Source organism: Lissotriton helveticus, chromosome 10, assembly GCF_964261635.1.
Source record: "Lissotriton helveticus chromosome 10, aLisHel1.1, whole genome shotgun sequence".
In the NCBI taxonomy this organism is placed as follows: domain Eukaryota; kingdom Metazoa; phylum Chordata; class Amphibia; order Caudata; family Salamandridae; genus Lissotriton; species Lissotriton helveticus.
Genome location: NC_136071.1, coordinates 85,666,949 through 85,694,107, shown reverse-complemented (window position 1 = coordinate 85,694,107; position 27,159 = coordinate 85,666,949). Strand labels below are relative to the sequence as shown.

At 45.4% G+C, this 27,159-nt stretch overlaps 1 protein-coding gene across 10 annotated transcripts in view; it reads left to right on the top strand.

Moving 5' to 3' along the window:
• Positions 1 to 229: 229 nt before the first annotated feature.
• TNRC6A (trinucleotide repeat containing adaptor 6A) overlaps positions 230 to 27,159 on the top strand; it is a 281,908-nt gene continuing 254,978 nt past the window's right edge. For 5 of the 10 annotated variants that reach the window (XM_078664807.1, XM_078664814.1, XM_078664813.1 and 2 more), the window contains exons 1-2: positions 239 to 384; positions 1,080 to 1,127. In XM_078664807.1, the coding sequence (XP_078520933.1) occupies positions 380 to 384; positions 1,080 to 1,127 (53 nt within the window). In that variant the 5' untranslated portion in view covers positions 239 to 379. Of the gene's footprint in view, positions 385 to 1,079; positions 1,128 to 27,159 lie in introns of those variants that run through there. The other 5 variants (XM_078664811.1, XM_078664808.1, XM_078664812.1 and 2 more) reach the window with 4 other exon arrangements.

The following is a 27,159-nucleotide window of genomic DNA, read 5'->3' as shown; positions in this document are numbered from 1 at the left end:
TCGGTTTCACTATTAAATATCGTTTATTTTCATTTAAGCACGGTTATTGTTACGTTATGGTTGTTTTAAACAGCCTCTACGTCAGTAAGCGGATAATTTCCCCCACAATATTCACCGTTTACCTCCAGTAGTGGCCGCAGTCCTGTGAGCGCCCCCTACAGTCTCGCTACAGGGTGTCGCACGCGCGTGCACGGTGTCTGCGGACCGGAAGTTGGTAGCGGCGCGCGGCATCCTCTTCCTGAACGGCTTGAGTAGGGAGAAAATGGCGGCCCCGCCGAGCGCCTCTATGTCCGCGGCGCTGCGGAGAGCGGAGTGAAGGAGCCGCAGCCGGGCCCCGAGGAGCCGCCCATGCAGCGCCGCCGCTCGGCGCCTTACATTAATGAGGTGAGGGAGGGTGCACAGGCGGTGGATGTGCAGAGAGGGGATGCTCAGCCTAGACCCCAAGACTGGGCGGTTGGAGGGCAGGTAGGCTGCACGGCCGGGGCACGATTTGCATTGTAGAGAGGGTTGAGTGCAGGACAGGAATGCCATGTCGGATTATTTGCTGCAGGACGGGCTCGGTGTGCGACAGGATGCCCAGTTCTGAGTTTGCGCCGCGGAGGCGCAGCTCTCTGCGTTATGCCACTTCTATTTGGCATGTCATTTTCAGTGTGCATGCCCCATTGCCTCAAATATTTATCACCCCAGTTACAGCAATGCACTCGGCGCCGTTCGCATGTACAGCCCGGTTAATATGCACCACCCCTTTTCATAAACCTGCAGTATTGCCTCACCCATAGAGTACTGCGTGTCCTGCACCCCAAACATGGTTGCAGTACTTCTTGAATGTACAGAGCCCTCATCCTCGGCGTCTCTCTTTCCCCATAATAATCCATCCCTCTAAGACGTGCATGATCCCTCTAAGACGTGCATAACCTTGCACTGTGCTTGACATTGCCCTTCCCTCCTGTGCACTTTGCCTGTCAATTAGGCATGATTCCAGTTTTGGTTGCATCGGGCTTTTTTTCGCCACCTTGGATTTTTTTTCATATTTTTTTTAACTGCTGCTGACCCAGTTTATGGTGCGTTTTGTCTTGCAGAGAATTGGAAGTTGCAGCTACCAAAGACGTTGAAGGGAAACATAGCAGGTAAGAAACGGTCAGTTCTTAAATAGACTTAGCGGTAGAGACGATTGTGGGTCGCTCATTGGTGCTGACGAATATAGTCTATGCATTGGGCATTGTATCCTGTGGGCAAGGGGCACGTCACGTGCCTGTTCTGTGATGTTTATTGTGGGGTGAGGGTGTTTTCGTCTGTGGGATCGGTGAGGTCCTTCTGCTAACTCGCAGGGTTGCCTTTTGCATTGTTTACTGGACTTGCTTTCAATAAGTTTGCACAGCGGTCCTGCTTCCGCACTAAGGTATTTTGCCTCTATGGAAGTGGATGGTTATATTGTGACGTCTCTTCAGTGGCTTTGGGTATGCGCCTGGTACCATTCATGTGAGCAGTTGTTTGCGACCTCGGACTGCTTTCTGTGTTTATTTTCATAAGTTGCGCACGTTTGCGTTCTGTACTTTTGGATACATCTCTGGAGCTTGCAATGTCTGCGCCTGCTTTTGGGGAAGATCAGCTGCTGGCTGTTTGTGTGCCATTTAAAGTGGAATATGAGCTAATACGGTACAGGCATTTCATGGTCTTTAAAAAAAAAAAAAAGCAATTGTAGTTCTGTTTGAAGTATCCGTGGCTACCGGTTCTGCTATTTGATGACCTAATAGTGTGTTCGTCTCCTGTATATAAACACTTGGGAGTGGTTACCACTGAGGTGAATTGTTACTTGCTCATGCTGTGGAGCAACGCTCTGGCCTGTGTTCTGCCACTTGGACTGTTTGATTATGTAAACAACCTGAATGCTGTCCTAACTGGTCTAGGCATTTGTCTCTGCTGTGCGTGCTGCCGAACTTTCAAATGACCTCTCAATCTGTGGCCTTCCTGGGTGTTCCTGCACTGCATATACAATCTTACAGGGCGCTACAATACAGCCGGAAGCTTCCGATTTGGAGCACTGTTTATTGGAAGCAGGTCGGCCGTTGACGGGTCTTTCCTTATCTTTTATTGACAAAATTATCACGTTTTTCCATTGGATAAACGTTCACTTTGCAGTGTGAATATAAAAATAGGTATTTGGGGACATGTTGGTCTCAACATATGAGCAGTGGGTTCACGTGCACAACACACAAGTCAAACTAGTTGTCTGTTAATGACTTTGCAAGCTTTCAGTTGGTCACAGTGGAGTTAATGCATACAAAAGTGCAGTTAAATTAAACCAGGCGCTGGTGGTAATCATACCTTCCGGAACTAAATGTGCAGTTTCAGTTCGCGGTGAAAATGTCCATATATTGCAAACTTTTATATTTATTTGGAGCGCCTTTAGCTGAAAGAAAATGTTTGAGCTACTAGGGTGTTTTTACATTTTAATTAAGGCAAATAAAGGTTTGAAGCTCTGGGTTTTAGAAGCTTGATCTTGCGGTGGGTGACTAAATTACATCTTCAGCGAAATCAGAATGTAACATGAACACTTTCTAGTGTTTGCATTTCTAGTTTAATGACGATCCACAGAGTTCTTTCTTAGATCGCATTTTGTAATCACTTCCTTCTGGTCCTCCTACAGCAACCTTTCTCTGGAAGAGGTTGGTAAAGCTACTGCTTTCGAAGCCTACACTCTTTTCTCCATTGACATTCTCACATCCTCTATCATAAATCAAATTTCCTGATCTGCTGCCCTACTCGTCACAGTTGCTAAACGCATCCATGACCAAATATTCACTTCCTCCTAAAGTAGTACAAGTAAAGTTATCTTTCTGCATGACGTAGCATGATTTATTAGTAGTGCATCACTATGCATTTTGAGAGGATTTCAATACCGCAATAGTCACCATGCAGTGTTTGGACAGTATGGTCTGTATATTGGATGAGTTGTTTCCTGGTCTTGGAACCCAACAACTGAGGATGCGCTCATCCATCTGACAAGGTGGGGCTCTTGATTGATGCAGAGCAGCGTAGATTTGCAATTCCAGCAGAGACAGCAAGTGTCAGCCTGATAGAAGGCAAAGCAAGACCCGTCTTGGATCCACACCTCTAAACAGGAGCCGTAAGAAATGAGTTGGTCCCTAGTGAGTCCCATGCTGACATGAGTCGTTGACAGGAGTGGCAGTTATGCAAGTTTTTACAGTCTGCAGCTAGACGCTATCCTTATCCGCGTCCTGATGAGACCCAAATCAAGGGGTCAAAACGCGTAGACCACTCTAAAGGAGGAACCCTGTGGCATAGACTAATTGTTGTGTACAGAACTAAAAAAAATGTGTTTAGGTGGAACAGTTTCTTCATCTGTACATTAACCGCATGCGCGCTAGCGGTTTTCCCGCTGTGCGCTGACTTTTGCGGAAAATCGTGTTACATGACGAGCTCAGCTCGTCATGAGCGTACAAGAGGCGTAACTCATGACGCGCTGAGCTCGTCATGAGCGTTGAAGGGGTTAAGGTTACCTCACAGTGGACCACAACAGATTTGTGATATACGGCCACTGGTTTTGTAAAGAATTGGGGTTTAGGAAACGAGTTGGATTATCAATTTGTGTATTTTGTATATTGTATTTTGTATATAGAAATTGTGTGTTGAATATGTGTGAAAAGAGTAATAGTCCCAACCAGTTTCCGAAATAAGAAATAAATTACGGTTGAGACCAGGAATGAATTGAATGTGATTTTTTTTGTAATAATCTATATTGGATGGGGATTAGGACCCATACTTTGGAGTAACTAAATGTACTCTGTCGTAATTAATTGGTGATATTTGTTCCTCCACCTCATGTTCGTTTGTCGAACTTCATCTGTCTGATCACGGTCCTTGCTCTGGAGGCTGTCCATCACATGATCTTTAGGTGTCCTTGCAGGTGGATAAGCATACATTGGGGGCAAGTTTGTGCTCCTAGAGATTGTATATGACATATCACCTTAAGCTCCCACCAGTGAGACAAAATGTGTTCTGTTTACTTTCCAGTTTTGCATATGTCCTCTGCAGCTGTGGCTGTAGGTTGTAGCTGTGTTTAGAATTGCGCCAAAGGTTGTCCTCCCCAGCGTACTATTAAAGCGTACACTAACTAGACGTTTGTCAGTTTGCACAATTTCTGCTTTTTCCCATGAAGATGGGAAGAGTTACATTTGACTCAATCAGTTTTTGGTGATTATCGCACATTTCTGTCCGAGATTGAGAGTTCCAGCATTCCATTTACAAATAACCCTGGTTACCCTGCTTATCTGGGACAGCTATTTCGCTTTGGGACACATTGCCACTATCTGCCAACTATTTACCATTGTTTACAGTTTAGAATGTAACTGAAAGCCCATGTTTTTTTTCTCATCGTTCGTTTAAGATAACATATTAGAATTTATTTTGTTTGTTGTCAAACTTGTATTGTTTCCTTTAAATGTATGTGTAGTTTCCATTTCAAGGGCAATGATTGGCATATCAGATGGTTTGCCAAAGCATTGATTATATACACTTAGGAGGCCCTCATTGAGGTGTTATGTGCTAAATGGGAAGCAGACTTCAACAAAGATCAACAATGTTGAATTGGAACGTGCCCTTACAAATCCATTTATGGTGTCCAGGAACGTTCGGATGAAGTGTATACAATTGTATGTACTACATAAGACCAATCAGACAGCCGGGAAGATTAACAAATTATTTTTGGTAAATGATGAGGCCTGGAGGGAACCATAATTCCCCTGTGGCTGCCATGTTAGGGTGTTTGGGTAAATGAAGAGGCCTGAAGTAATGTGTATCTTTATTTGCACCAACAGCATCTACCCGTTCAAGCCAAGTGGGTATGATGAATGTAGTGCCTTTCTATAGTTGCAGTGGGTGTTGTGATTAAGATGATCAGTGACTGCTTGGGTTGGTGACACGGAATGGGTGCCACCCACAACCATTCAACAGCTTGGACCCAGCACCTGCTGCTAAACTTGCTGAAAATAGCCATTTATGATGGGATACTTTTGAGTTTGGGATCAGGAGTTTTACCCCTGGAAAAGCTTTTGTTGCAGTACTACCCCAACCTTTGGGACGTATCCCAAGATTTCTGCACGCAGTACGTAAAGCTGGCTCTTGCCACATTGCCAAATGTGTGTTTCCGGGTTATACCTTATTGCAGTACTTACACATTGGAGGATTAATACAGTTCTGCAGACACCCCTTTATCTGACACACAACACACTCTCACTATATATTTGGTCATCCTTCTTTTTCTGCTTCTGAATGTCGGATGTCTTCCAGACCTTGCTGATAGTTCAGCAGTCCGAGTGGGATATGTGTTTAAACTAAGAGATAGCTATGATGTGTTATGTCAATTTCCCCAATAGGTTCTTGACACTTTTTACTGAGACATAAACAATTCAAGCCTATTAGCGTCCAGGAGAGTTTTAAGGGAAAACATGGGCTTGGCTAAATAGCCGTTTTTTTTATTTTTTGGAAGGACTTGTGGTTGATTTCAGTTGTGGATTTTTGCCATCAGAGAATTCAGATTGCAGGGGCTAATCTTCCAAAGATGCTGCCACCCTTTCTGGTTTTGTGTTATTTTAAAAAGAGTTTGATGGTATGTGTGGACCTTAGATTTTGTGTTCGTCATGTACTTTTCCCTTTTTACAGAAACAAATTGAGTTGCTGACACTCCCAAACTTTGAAAAACAGTGCAGCAAGTTTTTAACTATGTACGTTGCTTCACTGCCAACCAGTGGGTATTTTTGAGTAATGGGGTTGCATATGTAATTCTGGGGAGTTGAAAGATAAGACTAGCTGCCTCGTTTTGAATTACTTTGAGTCTATGTAAGATTGTATTATGTAGGCCCAGATATACTGAGTTAGCATAGTATGTCTACAACAATAGTAATCTAATCACACTTAAGCCTGTAAGCTTTTTGTAACCCAACCTTGGAACTCATGCATGTGGCTATAGGATCCTTATAATATTTTGGGAGAGCCTAGCAGGTGATAGCTAGGCCATATGTGTAATATATATTTCTTTTCTCCTTTGCATCTACACCGGCAGTCTTCTCCACCACGAGTCCTTGGGTAATAGCTTTGTTTGGGCTAAGCCTCTGACCGTGGCCAATAATTGTGGACATTGCTCTGTGTCAATACCTGGAAGACTGCGATTGCTCAGTGAGTTGATGTGTGGTATTTGGGGATCTTTGACAGGCGTTGAGTGAGTGCTCATGACTCCAGAACCAGGTTTGGTGCAGTAAGGACCTTTGCACTCGGGGTTCAGAGGTCATCTAAAACAGTCTCGCACATGGAAGGTCATGTCACCAGCAGGGGAACATAAAGAGGGACAGTCCTTTAGTGTTTCCCCACTTCTGGCTGAGTATATTTCATTGCACACCTGGCTAAGAAAACTAGCTATGGCCAACATGACTTCTCCTCTCCTCCCCTGAACCCTGGCAGATGACGGAATTTCTGTCCCAAAGTAGTCGGGTATTTAAATGGGAAGTCTCGTGCTCTCCCTCTTTTCGTTGACTGAGCGTGTGGTGGCCAGCAAAAATAACTTAACAGTTCTGGTGGAGCTGGTATTCCATTTGATAGTCCCGGGTCTTTGCTCTAATGTCTACTGTGCAACAAACAGAGAGGGGGCGCATAAATAGGGGATCACGTTTTCCAGAATTGACAACCCCACCGGTAGGTTTGCACACCAGAAATTTATGCAAACTGGTGGGGGCTGATGTAAATGTTGAGCCTTAAGAGAGAGAGAGATGTTTTAGTATTTGTGGCTAGAGGAGGCTGGGGGGCCCCAGACTTAAGGATGTACTACTGGGCAGCGGCTCTGCAGTATATGCAAGGCCTGATTGGAGGGGGGGGGGGTTGGATCCTAAAATGACGCTTACCTCTACAGAAGTTTATGCAACTATACTGGGCGCAGGGACGGAGAATTGCTTCCTTAATTGCACTGACTCCTCCTATTTTAAAAGAACGAGGTTTAAGACAGTTCGGGCTGCCCATAGAATCTGGGCTGCTTTTTTGAAGAAATTTGGCCTGGGGAGGTTCAACAGATATACGCGTTTGTCTAAAAACAGATCCCTACCGCCGACGATCTTCTCGGACTCAGTTATGGCAGATTGGACAGAAAAAGGGATTGTGAAGATAGGGGACGTGTTGGGTCCAGATGGGGTTCTCCAGTTTGCGAATCTGGATGCTAAATTCTTCATCAACAGGCAGAGTTTTTTCAAGTACCTACAGGTTCGGAGTTTTCTGAGTAATAAACATGGAGGGGATGCAGGATTTACCAATAATGGTATCTTGGACAACATAGAAAGTGGCGGGGATTGCACTATCCGCAGTTTCTACACAGTCTTGGCAGCTGCAAAACCAGATGAACTGGAGAAATATGGAACCAAATGGGCTAGTAAACTGGATATCGAGGTAGACTGCTTTCAAGAATCTTTAGATCTAGGTAGCTCAGTACTATGCTCAGCCTCATTACAAGCCCAGCACTATAAAACGCTATATTCTCTTTATTTTACCCCGCCAAGAATAGCACAGTGGGGAGGTACTTCAGAGACTACCTGTTCGCGCTGCAATGCACCGGAGGCAGACATCATCCACATATTCGCCACCTGTCCACAACTGCATACACTTATTAAAGATATTGACCTTTTCCTTTTCCACTCAATCGGGGTCAGTACCACTCTCAACCCTCCCTTGATACTACTCGGGGTAAGCACAGAGCTGGATGGTAATTATGGGGCGTTCTTATTCGTGGCCATGGCAGTTTCTCTCGATAGCTAGGACCTGGCTGGATAAAACACCACCAGCAATGCAACAATGGCTTGCAAACCTCCTGGCTGTCTATAACCTAGAAAAAGGCATGTACGCTAGGAAGGGCAGGAGGGTGAGGGGGCTGGGGAAGAAAATCTGGGAACCTATCCAGAGATGGAAGGAGGGTATGTTGGAGGATTGAATATATGCATTAATATACATCCTGTGATCGGCCTTTAAGTTGTTTTCTGTAGAAGATTCTGCAGTAAGAAGCTATATTTTTCGTGGGTTCAGTGTTTCCTTTTTTCATTGTTGGTTAGTGTTATACTTTGCTATGCTGTATGTGAAAAAACCTTTTCAATATTTTTTTTATTTTTTTTTAAAAGAGATGTTTTAGTATTTGTCCGGGTTGATGCTTTTTAAAGCGAGATTCATGTGATGTTCCTATATTAAAAATTGGCTATATATCCTTCAGTGGTTTTGCGTATTGCCTGCGGGCTCCCTGGACGCAATAGGCGTTACGTCGCGCTGCTGTAAATGTCCATAAACACCGCTCCCTCTCGATGTAGAAAGCCAGGGCACTCCAGTATAGTTATGGTAAATAGCAGTTTATTCCCAAGGGGTGGAACATCTTCCGCTTGGGAAATAAACTGCTATTTACCATCACTATACCGGAGTTCCAGTTTTTTGTCTTTCGGGATAGAGCGGAGTGCAGTAGCCTTCAGTAGTCTTGACTCCTGTTGGGGTCATTGTGGCTTCTTTTTTCGTAGCGCCTCGTTGTCCTCTTGTGCTCGCATGTGGCGGTGGAGAGAGGTCCTTATCCTGCAATCACAAGAGTTGTTGTGCAAGGAGCGCTATTGAAGTAATTCAGAAGAAGGTAACCCGGACAGCTCGTGTCTCGCCTTGGCCTCCCTCTCCTCGTTTCGCAGTGATGCTCAGCAGATGCTTGAGCGCTTCACTCCTAGTGGCGAGAAGCCCGGCTCCGCCGAGGGTGATTATCTCGGTGTTTAATGGGGCTGCAGCACAGGTACAGCTGCCTGCGATCAGTGTTACGGTGTAGGACTGACTAACAAGCAGGTGGGAGTACACTTCGGGGAGAAGGAATGCCGCTGAGACGTTTGCAGCGCACGGATCACTAAAGACAAGGGCCTCCTTATTAGATCTGCATTTCTCTGCCTTCCGCCCAGATTGAGATTTGAAAATTGTTGCAAATTGATGGAATAATCGAGCCAATCAGACGGTTTAATTAGCCTTTATAGTGTAACATTGAATGAGTCAGTTTAATTTAAGTCTGGAGTTGAAACCAAGTCATTTTGAATTGGTTACAAAAGTTAGTTATTGTACCACTGTCATGAACACAGTGGGTATTTGTCACATAATCTAAAGTCCCTTAGCAGAATTTGCTTCATAGTGTGACGTGATGCTTCAGCGTTCTCTGTAGCGTGTTCAGTGTTGGGCTGTCTCAGGCCATGTGCACGTTACCTGGAGTGTCTGCTGCAGTTGTATATTTGCATGTGCAAATCCTGGCGATGTGACTACGTGTGCATTGGCTCACGTTTTTTCTTTTTCTAAAAACCGGGTTATATTGCTGATACAGAATAAAGGGAGTGGTAACAGCGAGGGTACCCAGGTGGTCCGATGAGTGGCACTGAAGACAATTGGTAGCAGAGCATGCGATTGTGCATTATTGAAGGGCACACTAGTTGTCTCTTGACCGAAAAGCATACACAGTTTCCTGGTCTTAGGGGTTCGTACCAAGAGATCCAATAAGCAGAAAAGCGAGATGGTTGGCACTGTAGGAGTTATTCATTTGGACTCTCCTGGGGGCGTTGATGCTTTCCCTCATGTCAAAAGAGTAGACACATTTGAGCCGTCCAAGGATGTTCCACCAGTCCCGCATGGTGGAGGAAAAATACATCTAAACAGGCCTGCTGTAAAAGTGATAGAACGATGTAAACTCATAAAGGGAAACTTGAGTGGATGAGGTAGTGGCTTTTCATCCATAGACTACCTGTAGACTGCGGTAGAAGTCGATGAACCACTGGGAATGCATGGGATGCCCTCCCAGCAATAAGCGTAAATGAATAAGGCTTGTCGCAGGCAGAGACAGCATAGTTGGTCGGCAAGTAAGAGTGGTACTGGTAGGTAGGGTTAGTTGGCTTTTATTTTTTGTTTTTGTTTGTTTTTTAGCTTTGTATTAATCTTTTCGTAGTTTTTATCACCCGTAAATACTTTAAACCCTGAAGTAAAAATTTATATTTTGTCTTTGACGTACAAGTTAATGTAAAAAGGCTAATCCGAATAACTGACCATATTGTTCCCGAAGGGGCCAATTCTATCAAGTGCACTAGATACTGCTGCACTCAAAATATATGTTCTAAGAATCTATGGTAACACGCGGATGCTGGGCACAGTGCAACCCAGGAACCACGAGTTGGTTACACATCACGCCACCTACGGTCATCCGAGATCTCATGGCGCCGACGGTGTAAACATTTCCAAATCCAAGCTATGGGGGAAAAAATTCAGACACGAGGGTCCCCAGTCACATATGTTTGGTCATACCCAAGAAGAGCAGCAGAATGTTCAGGTGAAGAGTTTACCCAAAGAGCTGTAATTGGCAGCTGCGTGGTTTTCAGATGTAGGGCTTGTGTGTGACCCAGGTCTTCCCATTGGAGCCACATACTGTGGTTTAGGGGCGCATTCCTTGGTACAGGCCAGGTCAGCGGTAGTTCACTCCCACCCTAATGCTGATCCACACTCTGCTTCCTTGGTTAGGTAGGATGCTTGATTGCACGAAATGTAGCCACTCTTGCCTCTAGGGACGGTGGGTTCTGGTAGGCACCTGAAAATATGGATGTTGGATTTATTTGAGCACATTTAACCTAGGCCAGTGACAGAAAGTGGATTTGCACGCATGAGTCTCCTCATCCTCTTTGTTCAAAGGGAGGTTGGACTGGGTGCTCCCTGCCCTGTAATTCAGTGGAGTGTGGAAAAGAACTTTCCGAGTGTGACGTGGCCTGGAAAACTGAGGCATGGCCCGCATGGGCTTGTTTAATATGAAGTACTTGCAATGTGGCTCAAGTCTTATTTTTTTTCCCTTCCTCCTACCTTTTTTGTCTTCTGTGATTTGTGTTGCCCGCTCACTGTAAAGAAACAAGTGGGAACCTGCTAAAGCCTGCTTGCATTCCATTGCTGGTCTAACTCGGCTGTAATACAAAAGCCGGCGGTGGAAGTGTGCTTCAGTTCGAGGAATGCTAATTCCCTCTGCACTGCCCGTAATAACGCGGATTATATGACTCCCGAGGGCTGGGAGCAGTTTTCTCTTGGGTTCATGCCTGTAAACTTCCAAACTTGAGATGCTTTTCTGCTGGAAGTAGCTGGTGAGAAAAGTAACTCCTGTTTTTGTGTAATTCGCCTCTGAGCAGAGTTGTTGAGCTTAGCCTCTGGGAAAGGAAGAGTATTGAGAGCACTTGGAACAGTAATATAAGCTTTGTAGTGCCCCTCAGACTTGTTCATTTCGGGGTGAAGACTGCAGACGTTGTGCTCATAATATCCTTGCTGCTCCTGCTGAGAGCCTAGCCTGCCTGCTGAAAGCTCACTTTTAGTGCCACAAGGCAGATGAAAAGCAAAGGGAGATTTTGTGTATGTAGTGTGTGGAGCTAGGGGTGTGTGCTGGATACAGTGAGTCACACTGACTAGAGTGGCAACGCCGCAATAGCGGTCCTCTGCAACAGGTGGGGCCATCACCTTGCCCGGGTGGGGCGCGTCAAAGGCATTTGCTGTTTTGGTGCTTAGATTAATAAAGATGGTGTATCTGCTCGAGGTAATGAAATGTTTGTGGAATCTTTGACTTTTTAATACATTTCTATGGATCACAGGGGGGGATGCACATGGGGCAGCCCCAGTCAGTCAGTTTATCAACCCAGTCTGTGGCAGTGACCGATTCAGGTTTGGCCACAAAGCTAGTAGACCCCTTGACCGCTGGGACACGAAGGCAAGCGAATTCAGGATAGGTTTGGCTTTAAACCGTCGAGCACGAAGGAGCAGAAGTACTACAGTCTGTAGGACATGGCCAGGGATTTGCGCTACAGCAATTGTCCTTGGCTATTCAGTCCTTTTTGGCACGGCCTTTGTGGTTGTGGGGAGTTGGAGTTGTGTAAGGGGACCAAGATCCGGCCCGGTTAGTCAGTCCCATCTCCCGTAGTGTGCCACGAGGATCCTTCTGAGGGTTGCTCTGGCGTGGGAGTTTAAGGGGCTCAGTGGACTTTAGCTTCTCCTTGTGATGGAGCAGGGGAGTTCGCCTTCTAAAGACTATATCTGGGGGATCCAGTGGCTAGCACTCGGGCTCCTAAGTCAATTAGCTGGTGTTCTAAGTACCAGCAGGGTGGCCAAACTGGACTTCAAAAATGTAGGTTAGATGATTCCCACGTATAGAATATCTTCCAAACTTATTACATTTTATGTATGTGCAGTGTGTGACAGTATCCAGATGTTTGAATGCTGTCTTGTAATAAATGGAGCATTCAAACTGTTTCTCAAATGCAAATCTAAATTTCTCAGGTAATTTCTGTGCCTCCCTTTGCAGTAAGTTGCCCAGAAGCCGGACATGTGTTTCTGTCATCTACCACAGGCCTCTTGACTGTCCCCTACCTGTGACTCCTTTTCCGAAATGTTTGCATTGTGCAGGCCTCTCAACGATAGTATTGTAAAGTCAATTGCTGCTTTTTGGCGTGAAGAAGGTTCAATCAATCAACACAATTTGTATAGCGTGCTACTCACCCAGTAGGGTCTCAAGGCGCTGGGGGGAGGGGTTTGTTACTGCTCGAAAAGCCAGGTCTTGAGTTGTTTCCTGAAGGAGAGGTGGTCCTGGGTCAGCCGTAGGTGGATGGGGAGGGAGTTCCATGTCTTGGCCGCCAGGTAGGAGAAGGATCTTCCTCCAGCGGTGGCTCTGCGAATGCGTGGCACGGCGGCGAGGGCGAGGCTGGCCGATCGTAGCTGGCGGGTGGGTGTGTAGAAAGTTAGGCGGCTGTTGAGGTACTTCGGACCCATGTCGTGGAGAGCCTTGTGTGCATGGGTGAGGAGTCTGAACGTGATCCTCTTGTTGACGGGGAGCCACTGCAGGTCTCTCAGGTGGGTAGAGATGTGGCTGCGGCGAGGGATGTCCAGGATGAGTCGTGCGGAGGCGTTCTGTATGCGCTGGAGTCTTTTCTGTAGTTTGGCAGTGGTTCCCGCGTAGAGGGTGTTCCCGTAGTCCAGTCGGCTGGTGACGAGTGCCTGGGTGACTGTCTTCCTGGTTTCGGTGGTGATCCATCGGAAGGTCTTACGGAGCATGCGCAGGGTGTTGAAGCACGATGACGATACAGCGTTGACTTGTCTGGTCATCGAGAGGGAGGACTCCAGGATGAATCCCAGGTTTCGTGCGTGGTCCGTTGGCTTGGGGGTGGTGCCCAGGGCAGGGGGCCACCAGGAGTCGTCCCATGTTGGCACATGTTTGATCAAGTGAAGAGCACTGACTGTTTAGTCAAAAATGTTGTAATACTGTGGGGACACTACACAAGCTTTGCGGGTATTATTAAAAAAAATTAAAACTGTGGAAGATTAAGACTTTAATTACAGACTCTAATTTTATGCTAACGTCAAGACACTGATTTCAAGGCTGGATGGTGAAATGTCACCTATTATTGGTCTTAAGCCTGCAGCATGTTCAGAGGTTGATTATATTGCCCAAATTGTATTTAAGTTGCACTTGGTATCCAGAATCTGTGAGATCCATGTTCATGTTTCTTGCATCCCCATCAAGGCTCTTTTCCCTTCTTGCTCTCTTTTCCTGGCAAAAAGATCTAGGTTGTTGGTGATTTGAGAAGATAACCCAGGTATTCTCCTGTTGTATCGGACCTGTTTTGATAAGCCCCATTTTCCAAACAAGATTTTGCAGATGCAGCCTTCACTCACTAAATCCTTGACTAGTAGAGGTCTGAATTTTGCCATCCGCCGATGTTTTCTTTGTTAAGGTGTGTACTCTGTTAGGCTAATGCAAAACTTTAATGTTTGACAAATTGATTTGGCTGGTGTAGTCGATCTGGGCTTAGATTGCTCTTATGCATTTCCTTGCTGTTTTATAGGTTATTGTATTTGCATCCATTGCAATTCTCTTCTCATTTGTATTGGTACATCCACCTTCCCTCTTGTGCCTTTTATGGTGTGGGTTCCGCTATCTATAGGACCCTATTCCCTTCTGTATGGAGGCTGCACTTTACTAATTTGTAAATTAAAGGAAAATTGCAATATTTTGTTAAAGTGAAGCATGTCAGAAAAGATTGCTTCCTATTGTAATATCATGGGGCTGGGAGATTGAGATTGTCTTGTATTGGAGGTGCGATTGCTTAGTCTTCCCTATCTGAATGCATAGTAGAGCAGACTCTGCTGCTTCTCTGCAGGCCCAGCGGAGTAAAAAAAAAACCAGCATTTGCCATGCAATCTGTCTCGCCTTTGGGACCTTGTATATATTTAGCTATGCAGTACATTAGCCTGGGTGCTGAAACATCTACTGTTCTTTAACATGGAGGAAAGTAAGCACCAAACTGTGTGACACACCGGATATGGGAACTCATGGAGAGTAGCATTGCCTTTCAGCTGGAAATGGTATAGTCCAAAGCACTATTAATATAAAATCGGGGCCTTCGGTGGTCATATCACTGAAAATACAAGATTTGAAAAAAATATTGTCTACTGGTGCTCGTGGTGGACAATTGCTAAGGACTGGAATCTAGAGAATACTTAAGTGATTCTGTTTTTTTACTGACCTCTGCTGGTCGTTTTCTATCAAGAAAGATAAATAGAGGCAGTTGCCAGGAAGTAAAAAAAAAAAGGTCCCTCAGCAGAAAGCAATTCTGGTATTTTACTGGCCTCTGCTGATCGTTTTCTATCAAGACAGTTAAATAGAGGCAGTTGAACAGAAAAAAAAGTCCCTACGTGGAAGCAGGCTAGTCCTAGGGCTGATCTCCAGAGCCCACAAAGTACATACATATATAAGTATATACTAAAGTATATACAAGAGGTCTAGAATGCTCGACCTAAAAAAATGAACTAATTGGGTTAGGAAATTCCATACCTCAAAGGTGATGTGAAAGGTCCGCCTACACACTTTCTCTGCTGCTACTACGATTTTCCAACCCGCTCTAAAGTGGTCTATTGTCATGTGTTTGATCGAATTATGGTCTTTTTTCTCAGCACAATTTTTTCACTCCTTGGCACTGTTGATACTGGTACAATTCTTGTAATTCTCTGGCCACTTGCCTGTTGGCACTAATTGTAAATGGTAAATATAAAGCACTTACAACCCCATCCGAAGCATTAAAGCACTTTACAGCAAGTAACACGCAACTCCAGAACCCGAGGTTAATAGTAGATTAGTTCATTTTTTGTGCATTCGTTGTTAGGTTTGTGCTCTTGGTTTATTGTGTGTTTAGTAGAGTTTAGAATAGGAATAGAATGATGGGAATAGATTTGAAAGGGAACGTAGTACATTGTTTTTGTAAGTGGCAATGTGTGTGCTTGTTAGCTGGGTAGGTTGGCCTAAAAAAAGAGGGGAAAGTTTGAGAAGGATGTTTGGGGGTTCATAGTAGTAACAAAGGTTTTGGGATGGGCCAGAGAGGAGGCATAGGCCAAAGGTTTAAAGGAGGATTTTTTTAAACAAAAACTGATATCTTTGGCTAGAGAAAACCCCTCTATATAAATACCCATATGGGCATAGAAGCAGCAATATTTACGTTTCTGGATGTGCACATTTATCTTGCGGTAAAGTATCCAAATGTTTTCCTGACCGTAAAGTTTTGGTAGCAGGCATAAACTCCTATGTGCACCCATATATACTTAGAAGCAGCAATTATGACATTGTCTATATACACGGGTATCTTGTAGTGTAATATACATTTTTCCTTATATAAACGTATCTGCTTATAACGGGAAGCACTATTCAATGTACAGTGACACATGTATAATAAACTTTATCTTTATGCCATGAGAAGTATAGTTATCATGTGGGGAATATCAATCTCTTGACTAATTGTCCGAAGTTAAGATGATTGACAGTGGCTCATGTGTATGGGTAGTGAATTCCATAGTTCGGCTGCTTGTACAGAGAAAGATATTCCACCCTTGTTTTTTTCTTCTATTTAGGAATGTTGAGGTGGGGAGCCATTCTCAAGTGTAGATTCCTTTGTAAATATTGGTAGATTTTCTTCCTGATGAGTAGTCATTTGCCATCTATTGCTTTGTTGTATGATACAAAGCAGCATGAAGGTGGATCTTCTGGCAACTAGTGCCAGTGTGCGTCCTTCAAGACAGGGTAGATATGTGCTTAAGGCTTTACTTGGAGTGGGGCTGCAGCGTTATGAATTCTTTGTGGTCTTCTCATAGTTGACAAAGTTGAGCTGCGATGCAGGCCGTTAGTGTAATCGAGTTTGGACAGGAATGAAGGTAGCTTGAACCTTGTGTGGGATTCCTAGGTGGGTGAAGATGTGTTGCAGTGTGTTCATTGTGAAAAAGCTTGATTTGGCTACCTCACCGACTTGTTCAGTTATTGACAGCTTGGCGCTCAAGGTAATTGAGGTTTCTTACCTCCTTAGATATCTTTAGCTATGGTCATAGTCAGGCCAGGCGCAGAGAGGCTTATAGGTTTTCCAGTTTCCACAGGTGAGCCTTTTCATTTTGGTGGAATTCAATTTGAGGCAGCTCCATGTCATCTACTGATCAATGGCCCGAAGATTTTTGATGTTCTTATGTCCTTTAGGATTTTTTCAATTTCCGAAGTATTCTGCGTGTCATCTGCGTTGCCAATCCAGGTGAAGTCAAATCGATTGATCCGATATGGTGTTGGTTTCATATAGATGTTAAAAAGCATGGGTGAGCTCGTTGGTCCTTAAGGGACACCTGCTTTATTGCTGTTTGGTTTAGAAGAGAATGGAGGAGTTTGTATAATATTTGATCTATTGTGTAGGTATGATGTGATCCCAGCCAGAGTTGTGCTTTCTTTTTTTCTTTTAGCGTTTTATATAGCGCAAACTATACCCGAGACATCGGGTATCGGAGCACTTTACATGAGTACCAGTTTCGTTACAGATGGACACGTTCATTTTGGTAGGCATGGTGAGATTACGTGATTTGCCCAGAATCATAGGATGTTGAGCATCGTTGCCAAGACTCGAACCTGGTTCCCCAGCTTCGAGGTTGACCGCTCTAGCTGTAAGGCTTCATCCTCTCCCCAAGTCTTTGGCTCAGTGTGTCATGATCCACTGTGTCAAAGGCAGCCGCCGAAAGGCCCAAGATAATGGCAGCGGTCTGGTCTACTGTTTTTTTTTTATGTCATCCCAGATCGAGACTAAGGCTGATTCTGTGACTATTCTTGAACTGAGTCCAGTTTGTAAGTCGGAAAGTATTTTATTGTCCTCCATGAATTGTGACATCTGGGTTGAAAACTGCGCCTTCTATAAGTTTGTCCAGGAATGGTCCATTTGCTATGGGTCTGTAATTGGTGTGGTCTTGATTGTCGAGGCTAGAATTTTTAGGCCGGGGCAGTGCATGCGCTGCTCTGCGAGGTATGCTGTATTCTGGTATGGACTGGAAGCTCTACCCATATTTTTCATTGGCTTGTCATTGTCCACTGTAAACTGTGGCTTTTTATTGGTCAGTAGACTTAGTAGACCCTCCTTAGTACCGCCTTGTCTCATTTTGTAACCGCCCATGAGGACACCCCGTTACATGTGTTGTTACACGGTAGGCTTTAATTACAGCCTCCGAGCACTATTTGCTTGAATGTTTTTCTCCTGCCTGCTGTTGCAGGCAGGACATGCTCTCACGCAACGTATTATTTTTTTTCCATAGCACTGCAAGCCACGCTAATACAGTGGCTGGTGTGCCTTTCGTTTATATGCAGCGCTGAACGTGGCCGCATGTTCTTCTTTTTTTTATTTATTAACTTTTTTATTTTTAAACTGCCCCATGCCGCACTTTCACTTTAATGGTGGCCATGCCCCTTTCCTTAGACTAGCCGCAATTCAGGAAAGGGGTGCGTCCGCCATTAAAGTCAAACCGCGGCATGGGGCGCTTCTACTACAAACAAAATTGTCAATTTGACAAATGCTTTTTTTGTAAAAGCCCCCCATGTCACGCAATGCAATAAGTCTCGCATTTACGAGTTTACTAAATGTGAGACCTATTGCATTGCAAATGCTTGTTTAAAAAAAAATGATAGTGGGTTTATGTATACCTTTTTTAAGTCTTCTGGGAAAACTGTTAAGTTGTTGGGTGCTCTGTCTTGAATGGCCGAAAAGTTGATATGGACATGGGTCAGAGGGGCAGCCTAACTGGCTTGCTTGGATGAGATCCAGAAATTCAGTTGGTGATAGTATTTTGAAAGAGCGTAGAGGCTGTGTTTGCCTTTCCCTGGAGGGTTTTGTAGGAAATGGGTTTGCGCTGGTGTTTTTTCTTTTTTCTTTCTTTAAATAAGAATCCTACATGTTTGCTTTAGTTGTTTAATGGTTTGCCTGTCTGATAAAGTTCTTAAGAAGTAGGGTAGGTAGCTTAGGTGCATTTTGGATTGCGAAATTCTGTGAGTATTTTATTAGTACACTTTGCATTGTGGATTCAGTTTGGATACTATAGTGTTTTTGGTTTTTTGATTTTTGACTTGTATATTCTGTTGTCTGTGTAGGCATATCTTGTCTTGATGGTTTTCTGTTTTGAACCAGTTGTGTTTAAGCTGAGCAATTTGTTTTTTTATAAAAAAAATTTAATTCATTCATCTAAGAGATTTTTTCTTTTTTGTCGATGTTTTCAGAGAAATTAGAAGATCAAAAGCTTTCAAGAGCCCTTAATAGTGTTGTACAGAATTTGTGACTTGATCTCTTTTAGAGGTAAGCAGGATTTCTAGTTCCTCCAAATGTAGCTTGTTCCAAGGCCTATATTGTAGTTTATGGCAAGATAATTGTATTTAGGGTGGGATTTGCTATCTTGTGTTAGAAGCCTAACTGATAGTGGACTGACCATGTGACTGGATGAATTCTTTGAAACGTGAATAGGACTGCGTTGGTGAAGATGATACCTTGTGTGTCCAGCAGTGTGTGTGGGACTGGGAACGCGCAGTTGTATATTGTGTGTGATTAGGCCAGTGAGGATGCTTTTGGGGTGTGGCATATTAAGTTTGTCAAACCATATGTTGAGTTCACAAAGGATGCATATGTTTCAGTATATTGTGAAAAGGTTGGAGATTGAATCTAACAATGTTTTTGAGGATGTTGCATTGCAAGATGGTGGACTGTAGAGAAGGAGAAAGGAACATGAAATGGTTGGGATAGGATTCGATCTGACAAGATAGGGCCTTACTGGAACTGGCAGAACGCTTGTACTACAGTGCAAAAAAGCACTGTTTGGGGATTTAGTTGTTTCTCTAAAAGCAAGATGTCATTGAACTGTACGAAGTCTTCTGGGTGCACCCCGTGGCATTGCAGCAGTGATTACAGAAGGTACCATCTTTGACACCGAAGTGACTAAGGATGCTCGGCAAGATCTTAATTTAATTCAGTATTTAGTTTGTAGTGCCACTTTAGCGCCCCTTTCCTGCAACCAAAAGGCATTGAGATTGAACTGTAGATCCCACGTAGCAATTGGATGTCATTCATTGCAACACCTAGCCTATCTGGAATATTTGAAATCATATAGTGATCTACTTTCCCTTATGCCTTCAGCTTGTGTATCTGCTGTTTATTTGGGTTCATAGACCTGTGACTTTTAGGGTGGGTTCCATGAGGTTTCCAGAATTCCTCACAGGCTAGAGTTTAACTTGTCATGCAATGGTGTGCATGTTTTTGTTCTGGTCCGTTCTCAAGACACTGGTGTATCTATTGCATAATGTGAAGGTTGTGCTTTGGGTTAATGGCAAGAGGGCCAGAAGTAACCATGCGTGATGGGCGAGTGTCCATGTTCTATTCTTTGGGCTGGAGGGTGTCATTTTACTGTGGGAGGGGTGTAACCCGAGGGCTTTGCCACTAACTTAGGAATTTCGATCCTGGGGATAAGTTAGTCTCTGGGACAAGTCTACATTCTGCTGGGCATCATAATGTATTTATTAAAGCTGTGCGAATTCCTTATATCACAGTCTGGTGCCTCACCAATGCAGATAGCGCTCCACCTGCATGAGGGCAAAATGTTCTTTAGTTAGGCTGTTCACTGCTGGAGCTGAATTAATTCTGCCAGCGCCCACCGGCTTGAGTTCATACAGCCATCGTCGCTTTTAGGAAGTGAGTGATATTGCCAATGGGCTGTAAAGTTAAATACTATTGCATAATGCTGAAATCAGTGTTTTAACCTTGCCATTTTATCATAACACTGTTTTGGAACCTTTATTGTTAAATACCTGGTCCTCGCTACACAAAAACAATCAAATAAGTATTGATTTGCTATGTATGAATTCACACACTGGCAGTGTACAGGCGCCAGCTTTTCAGTAGCTAGTTCTGATGATTGTAGCGGTGGGTATTTTGTGTTTCATTTAGTACTTTTGTAGGCTGTTTCTTTACTTATTCATCACTAGTGTCTTTCTTCGTAAGAGACACACACACACACGTGTTAGGGCGAATGCATTTCGGCTTCACACAAGCCTTCGTCAGCGCCAAGTAACTGTCAGAGCAAGTTCGTGGTTCACTGTAGGTTTTTGAAGTGTCCTGTCTTTGCTGCATTGGTTACTGCCAGACCCGCCCCTTGGCGGATGCTTGGTTCCACCTGCTACGCATAATTGCAGTGCAAGCGTACTACAATACCCAGAATGCAGTATCGATTCCAGGTAGGTCCAATGCTTGGGTGATTAATTTACTGCAAGCAGGACCCCACAAAGATGCTGAAATACCGCTCTATGCCTGTAAAAGGTGCCCCCTCAGGCCCCCAAACCGCAACAACCACTGTAGCCAAGGAGTCAAATTAGCGGGGGCATTCGTGAAAATCACCTCACCCAAAGAGGAGCCGGATGGCGCCTTCACCGCTCGCTTCTTCCTTACTGGGGGGTGGGATTCAGCCTATCCAGAAACCTGGATTGTCTCTCGTTTCACCGAAGCAAAATATACCAGCGTGGCTAAATTCTCTTAGCGTTGCGGGGGTCCTTGAAAGCGCGTCACTGGCATCCGCGTATGCACACTGCCTTCTTCTCCAAGAACAAGAATGAGGACCCAGCAGGGGAACAGTCGGAGGCCACTTTATTGACAGGATACACAAGTTTGGGCGAATGCATTTCGGCTTCACACAAGCCTTCGTCGGCGCCAAGTAACTGTCAGAGCAAGTGAGCAAGTTTGTGGTTCACTGTAGGTTTTTGAAGTGTCCTGTCTTTGCCGCATTGGTTACTGCCAGACCCGCCCCTTGGCGGATGCTTGGGTCCACCTGCTACGCATAATTGCAGTGCAAGCGGACTACAATACCCAGAATGCAGTATTGATTCCAGGTAGGTCCAATGCGTGGGTGATGAATTTACTGCAAGCAGGGCCCCACAAATATGCTGAAATACCGCTCTGTGCCTGTAAAAGGTGCCCCCTCATATATATATATATATATATATATATATATATATATATATACTCATGTCCTCTTGATTAATGTCATTGATGACGCCTGGAATATTGGCGTTATCAATGGTCAGGACGTGTTGTTCTCCTTCACCGGAACTTCTATAAAGAACCGTTTTCCAACTAAATGTTTCTGGATCGTTTCTACATAACGGGGTGGAAAATCTTTAGCAATGCGGTATTGTCCTATTGACAACGGCTCGCTTAATTACGGTGAAGCCAGGCTCATTTTAAGGGATTTGTAGGGTCAACTCAAATGGGTAAACTCGAGTCTTTCTTGCCTTTTGTTTCTTACTGATGCAAAATTTAAAGTTCAACCCTGCACAGGTCAGTTTAAAAGTTATAGAAAACACTGCTGAGCAAATCCCAAATGATATGCATTTCGATTAAGAGTTAAATGAAGTTCTATTTGTCATCGACTACATTTCAGGAGGTGCAGGGAAGCCTAGGGCTTTGTGCCGCAATTCTGGAAACCTTTTACAGCTTTATTGTGGCCAGGTGGTTCGTTTTCGTTGGTTTCACGACGCTCTTGCTAAGTCACGTACCATAATCGTTGCTATTAATCCGACGTGGTCTGTCATCAAAGTTAGGTAAACTTTGTCAGCCCCCCATGCCTGCTCGCCAGTCGACACCAGAGCGATCTTCAGCGTCGGGCGGTTTGTGGCTCTTTGGCTACTAGTTGCCCTGAATCCCCGGGGTCGTGACGTGGGTTTCCTTGCCTGTCCGTGATGTAGGGTTCTCCCACGCTCACGCTGCCTTTCAGGGGCACAGCAGTGTGTGGGTCGTAGCCGTATGGTAGCATCCATCGTGTGTGTGCGCCGGAGCTCTTCTTGTAGGGGCGTCGTGAGGTCACACGGGTTTCCTAGTTAAAGCATCTTCCGATGATGCAAAACCCTTTGGTTTGACGTGTTTGCAGGAGCAGCACTTTCGACGCGAGTGCCCAGAGCTTCAGTGAGGCCAGGCACAGCCCCTGAGTTGTTGGAAGCGACCCCCATCCCACAGTGGGGCTGCAGGCAGGTCCCGGGTTCTCAATCCGCCGGGCAGCACAAGCCTGCGCACTGGGCTTCGTTGTGCAGTTGCACCCCCCTCCCCGTGGGGCTGCAGGCGGGCCCTGGGGGCAGAATCCAGCCGGGTGCCGCCTTCGCACTGGGCGATCCTTCTCTATACAAGGCAGGCCCTGGGGGCTGAATCCGCCGATCGCCTCCTTGGCAGTGCGCGATCCTTCGCTGTTCAGATGCAGGCCTCCCTCTCACCCCAGCGGGGCTGCAGACAGTCCCTGGGGACAGGATCCAGCCGGGCGCCTCCCTAGCAGTGCAAGGCTGCGATTGGCACAGCGCTGGCCGGCTGCCACCTGGCCGCTCTGAGCCGCTGCCTCAAATCCCCGGGGCCCTGCTTCCCACGCTGCTGCTGTGCGATGCGGCTCGGGCCAGCACTGCCGCGGGCCGCCCTCGTGGGGCTGTTGGGACTGCGCTATGGCCGCGTCCGTCACACGTGGAGGCTCTGGTGTGGGCACCTGGGGTATACCTGCACACACCCGACGTCGGAGGGAGACTGGCGGCTTTTCTAACCAGGGTGTGACAGGTGCTTTAAGTGTGCTTTCGATGGCGGCGGCACGTTTAATATAGAGGTGTTCCCTTTGTAGGCCTCTGCTCTTCTGTGCGCCCCTCCAGCTGAGAATCTATTTCCCGGGATGCCATAACGTGGTACTAACGGGCTGCCTACCCTCCTGAAGCTTGCTCAATAAAGTGCTAACAATTCGGTACTTCTTTCGGAGCACGAGGCGCTGAAAGAATTGAGGCCAGCGGTAGGGGAGGTGTGTAGTGATCAAACTCTGCCATGCGAGACTCTTGAGATCTTATCAGATCTACACAATACACTTTTTGTAGGGTGTTGTATTCAATTTTGTGATTGCTCTCGGTTAAATTGTGTTCCTCGTCGCCGTCTGCACAGTGTAGCTCTCACATCTATTAGTCTTTTTGTTTCAGGCTGAACGTGCTTCTCATGTTTATCCACTGCAAAGATCAAATTTCCCCTTCTGGTCTGTGCATTGTGCCAACTTGTTCCCTATTCCCTCCTCTTTGGTGACGTAAAGCAAGGGAAGAACCAGACAACTAAAGTCCCCCCAACTTTTAACAATATCCCAAAATGACGGCGAGTAAAAACGCACCCGACCCCCCTTACCTGCACCCGTCCACCCAGGCAGGATTCTCCCCCCTCCTCTTCCCCTCCCCATTGCTCTTTCCCCTCCCACCCCACAGCGCTAACCTTTAAGCAGTGGTGTTTGTGAGCATCTCCGATCAAAGTCAAAGAAGTCCTCCATGTTTTTCGACATTAAGAGCGTCGATTGCCCCCGCCCCTACTTACGCTGTTAGTGAGTGGGGGCGCTATGGACGTAGGAAGCTGTTTTAAACTGGTGGCACAGATATGACGCGGCTGGGGAGTGTTGAGCAGGGAAGTCCTGTCTCTGCATCGCTCCTTTGAAATAGTTCACCGATCCAGGCATCGCTTGTGTAAAGCAGAAGCGCGCGGTTGTTGTTTCTCCCGGCTCGGAGAACGTGATATCTGCCCGCCCCAGGCCGCGTGCTTTCATTTGTTTGCATAAAATGCCACGCCACGTGTTGGTGATAAGTACGTGCCACAGGAAGCGTTCTGTGTCGAGCCTGGGGCGAGGTGCGGGTGGACCCGTCCTACGCGCCTAGAGTGAATTAGGCGCTTATTAGACGCACGGCGACCCTCGCAGCGCCGGCCTGCGGGCTGAGTCGTGATCGAGTAGGGTCAGGCATGGAGGGAAAATTAGCTTCGTGGGAGTCCATAAAAGGAACTGGTGAATAAACTGCTCGTTGCCGTCTATTAGCGGTTTGTAAGTGAGCTCGGAGGGGAGTCTGTCGGGACCGTTTCATATGTGGGCTGTGGTAACACTGATGTATGGTGTGTGGTGTGCAGGCTCTTGGCAGCACGGTGTGGCGATGGGGCAGGAGTCCAGGGCAGGGAAGGGCCCTTCCGGTGGTCGAACGGAAATACAAGTGTTGTAAAATATGATTTGCTGAAGCCGATGGATTTGGCTGTTTCTTTTTTTCTCGTTTTACTGAGGTCTCTGGGAAGCCGATGGCTTTGGGCTCCTAGCAGCAACCTGCTATTCGTCATTTTCTAGCTTTTTACAACTCTTCAGTTAATGTTTGCGTTAGTAGTAATTGAGTGGAGTGTAATAGAGGGTTTAAATAAGAATGGCTTTTATTGATGGGCGCAAGGAATGCCTTACTTCCTGTAGTACAGCTATAGTACTCTGCACCCACCCATCCCCTAATGTTCCCCCAGTTTGGTGCTTTTCAGTCAGGTTTAGTTTAGTTACATCCGCACAGTGAGTAATTCAGGCATTCCACCCATCACCTTGTTTTTGTTACCCTCAGAGGGGGTGGGGTGCCCAGACGTCGGTCCCGTGCACACTTCACTGGAGCCAACCCTTACCTGGCTGATGAGCTCTAATAATTGTGATATGGGTCCGGGGTTGCTTTTGTTGAGGTTCAGCGAAGGGCCTGGCAGTTCAGCCTGGACAGTGCACATTGTGGCAGACCCAGGGCTGATTTTCATGCGGCCGGGTCTGAACTGGGGCGGCATAGGGGGCGAAAAAAGATGGATTGGGATGTGGCCTGAATGATTTCTACTGGCATAGACTAATCCAAGTTTTCCTGGGCAGCACCATTGTCACTACAGTGAGGAAAGAGTGGAGTGGTGTCAACGACAGCAGAGATTGCACCCCCCCCCACCGTGCTGCTGCCCTCGACTGCCAGTGAGCCTATATGTATGTGCCTGTGTTTCCTGGTGTCTGCCTCTGTTGGAGTAAGTGTGAGGCAGGTCCTGGGTGGTGAGCGGCTACGAATGATCAGGGCACTGGGAGGGAGTAGTTGGCGCGTCTGCTGCCCAACCTCTGTTGCCGATAAGACATATGTTGATATATATTTATAGTCCCTCCCAAAGCATCAACTGTTGGGTGTGTGGGCCAAGTGCAGTTTCTGGCTTCACAATTGATTATTACAAATCTACAGTGAGTTCTGTTCTGTTGGGAGTCGTGATTTTCTTTACAAGATATTGAGGTGCTTTAACGCAAACACCTTCGTACAGACCAATGGATGATCAATGCCACATATGTAAATTGGAGAAATTATTTTCCTGAATCGGAGTTACAAATAAAAGATTGAAGGGAACGCACACAGACAATTGAAGAAACTCCATGAGGCTTCGCCCTCAGCATGTGTGTAGCATTGTCTAATTAAGATCCCACGCAGAATAAGACCAAATTCCCTGCATTCCAGCGATTTTTGAAGATTGAATGCAAACAAGGCGCTGGTTTATGAGAAAAAGTTTAAAATTCCAGCAAGAACTGTTTCTGAATATCAGTATATGGATTCTTATCCTGACCAAAGAGTATCCATGTGTTCCGAGTCCTGAGGAAAACCCCCAAGCCTTTCCAGGGTTCGAAACGCGTCAACAAGGGCACGACCCAAAGAGCATGGTCTAAAATACATTATGGGCACACAGGGATAATGAAGTTCATGGTGTAAAGAAAACACCCCTGTAATGTGTCACAATTGAATTTTTTCCGCTTTTGCAATAAGCCCTCCAGGTAGGAGCTATGATATAGTTGTAATTATTACAGCTTTTATGGATTAGATCAGTTCAGAACCAGTATATAAACACAGTTATATGTTTACACATAGGCTAAATGGCATTGTAATTTTTTTTGTTACATGTTATGTATTGTGAAATGTGTTGTGGTTTTGGATTTAAAAAAAATAAATCTATTGATTGTTTTCGAATGTGTGTCCGACTTCCTTGTATGATGCTTTTGTACATAAATGATTAGTTTACTTTTTTTGGGGTGTTTTCTTTTTAAATATAATGGGAATTAAACAGTGGCCATGGTAATTAAATTGTGCGGTCATTAAACCAAAAATCAGTGGTATTGTCAAATGATCATCAGCAATGGCATTTGTGGGGCCTTGCTTTGCTGACTGATACAGACCCAACCCCTGCTTTCTTTATGACATATGTAAATTAAGGCACCAGTCAAATGGAACATATAAACATCAATAAATGATTTTAACACCACACTCCTAGGTCTGTGATCACTCAGTATATTGGTGTTGATGAATCCAGGTTATACACAGAGTATGGGAGAAAAAGTCTCATATAAGGCTGGTATACAATGATCGCAAACGTACTGACTTCATGAGAAGGTGACCGTGTGAACAAAACAACAATCCCCAACAAATATCAGCACATGACATAAACATGGTAAGTTTAGATCACACGTTCTTTCAATCCAGTCAGCTCAAAGACTCAGTCTGGTGTACTGATGGTACATTCGTCAGGCTTGATGGCCGAGAGGACAGATCCTGATTAATACTGTTGTCGACGTTTCGACCCTGGGAGTGTTTTTTTAATAAAAAAGCAACACAACAGGTGTCCAGGAAGAAGGATGTGTGAACAGCCTGGATAGAGGACAACCAATCAATGGGCTTCTTAGTCGAAATGTGGGAGTGGACCGACAATATCCACAACCTATCAATCCAGGACCTCTTGAAAACCTGCGGAGAGGGAGCGCCAAATGTGCAGAGCCCCAGAAAGAATCCCGGAGGGATTCACTTATATAACATCTGCCAAATATGCCTAATTTGAAAGGAGGTCGGGATGCAATGCTCCCAGCGCAGTCCCATGGGATTCACTCTGTGGTAGCACAATTGGTTAAGCAAGAGTGTTCAGAAAC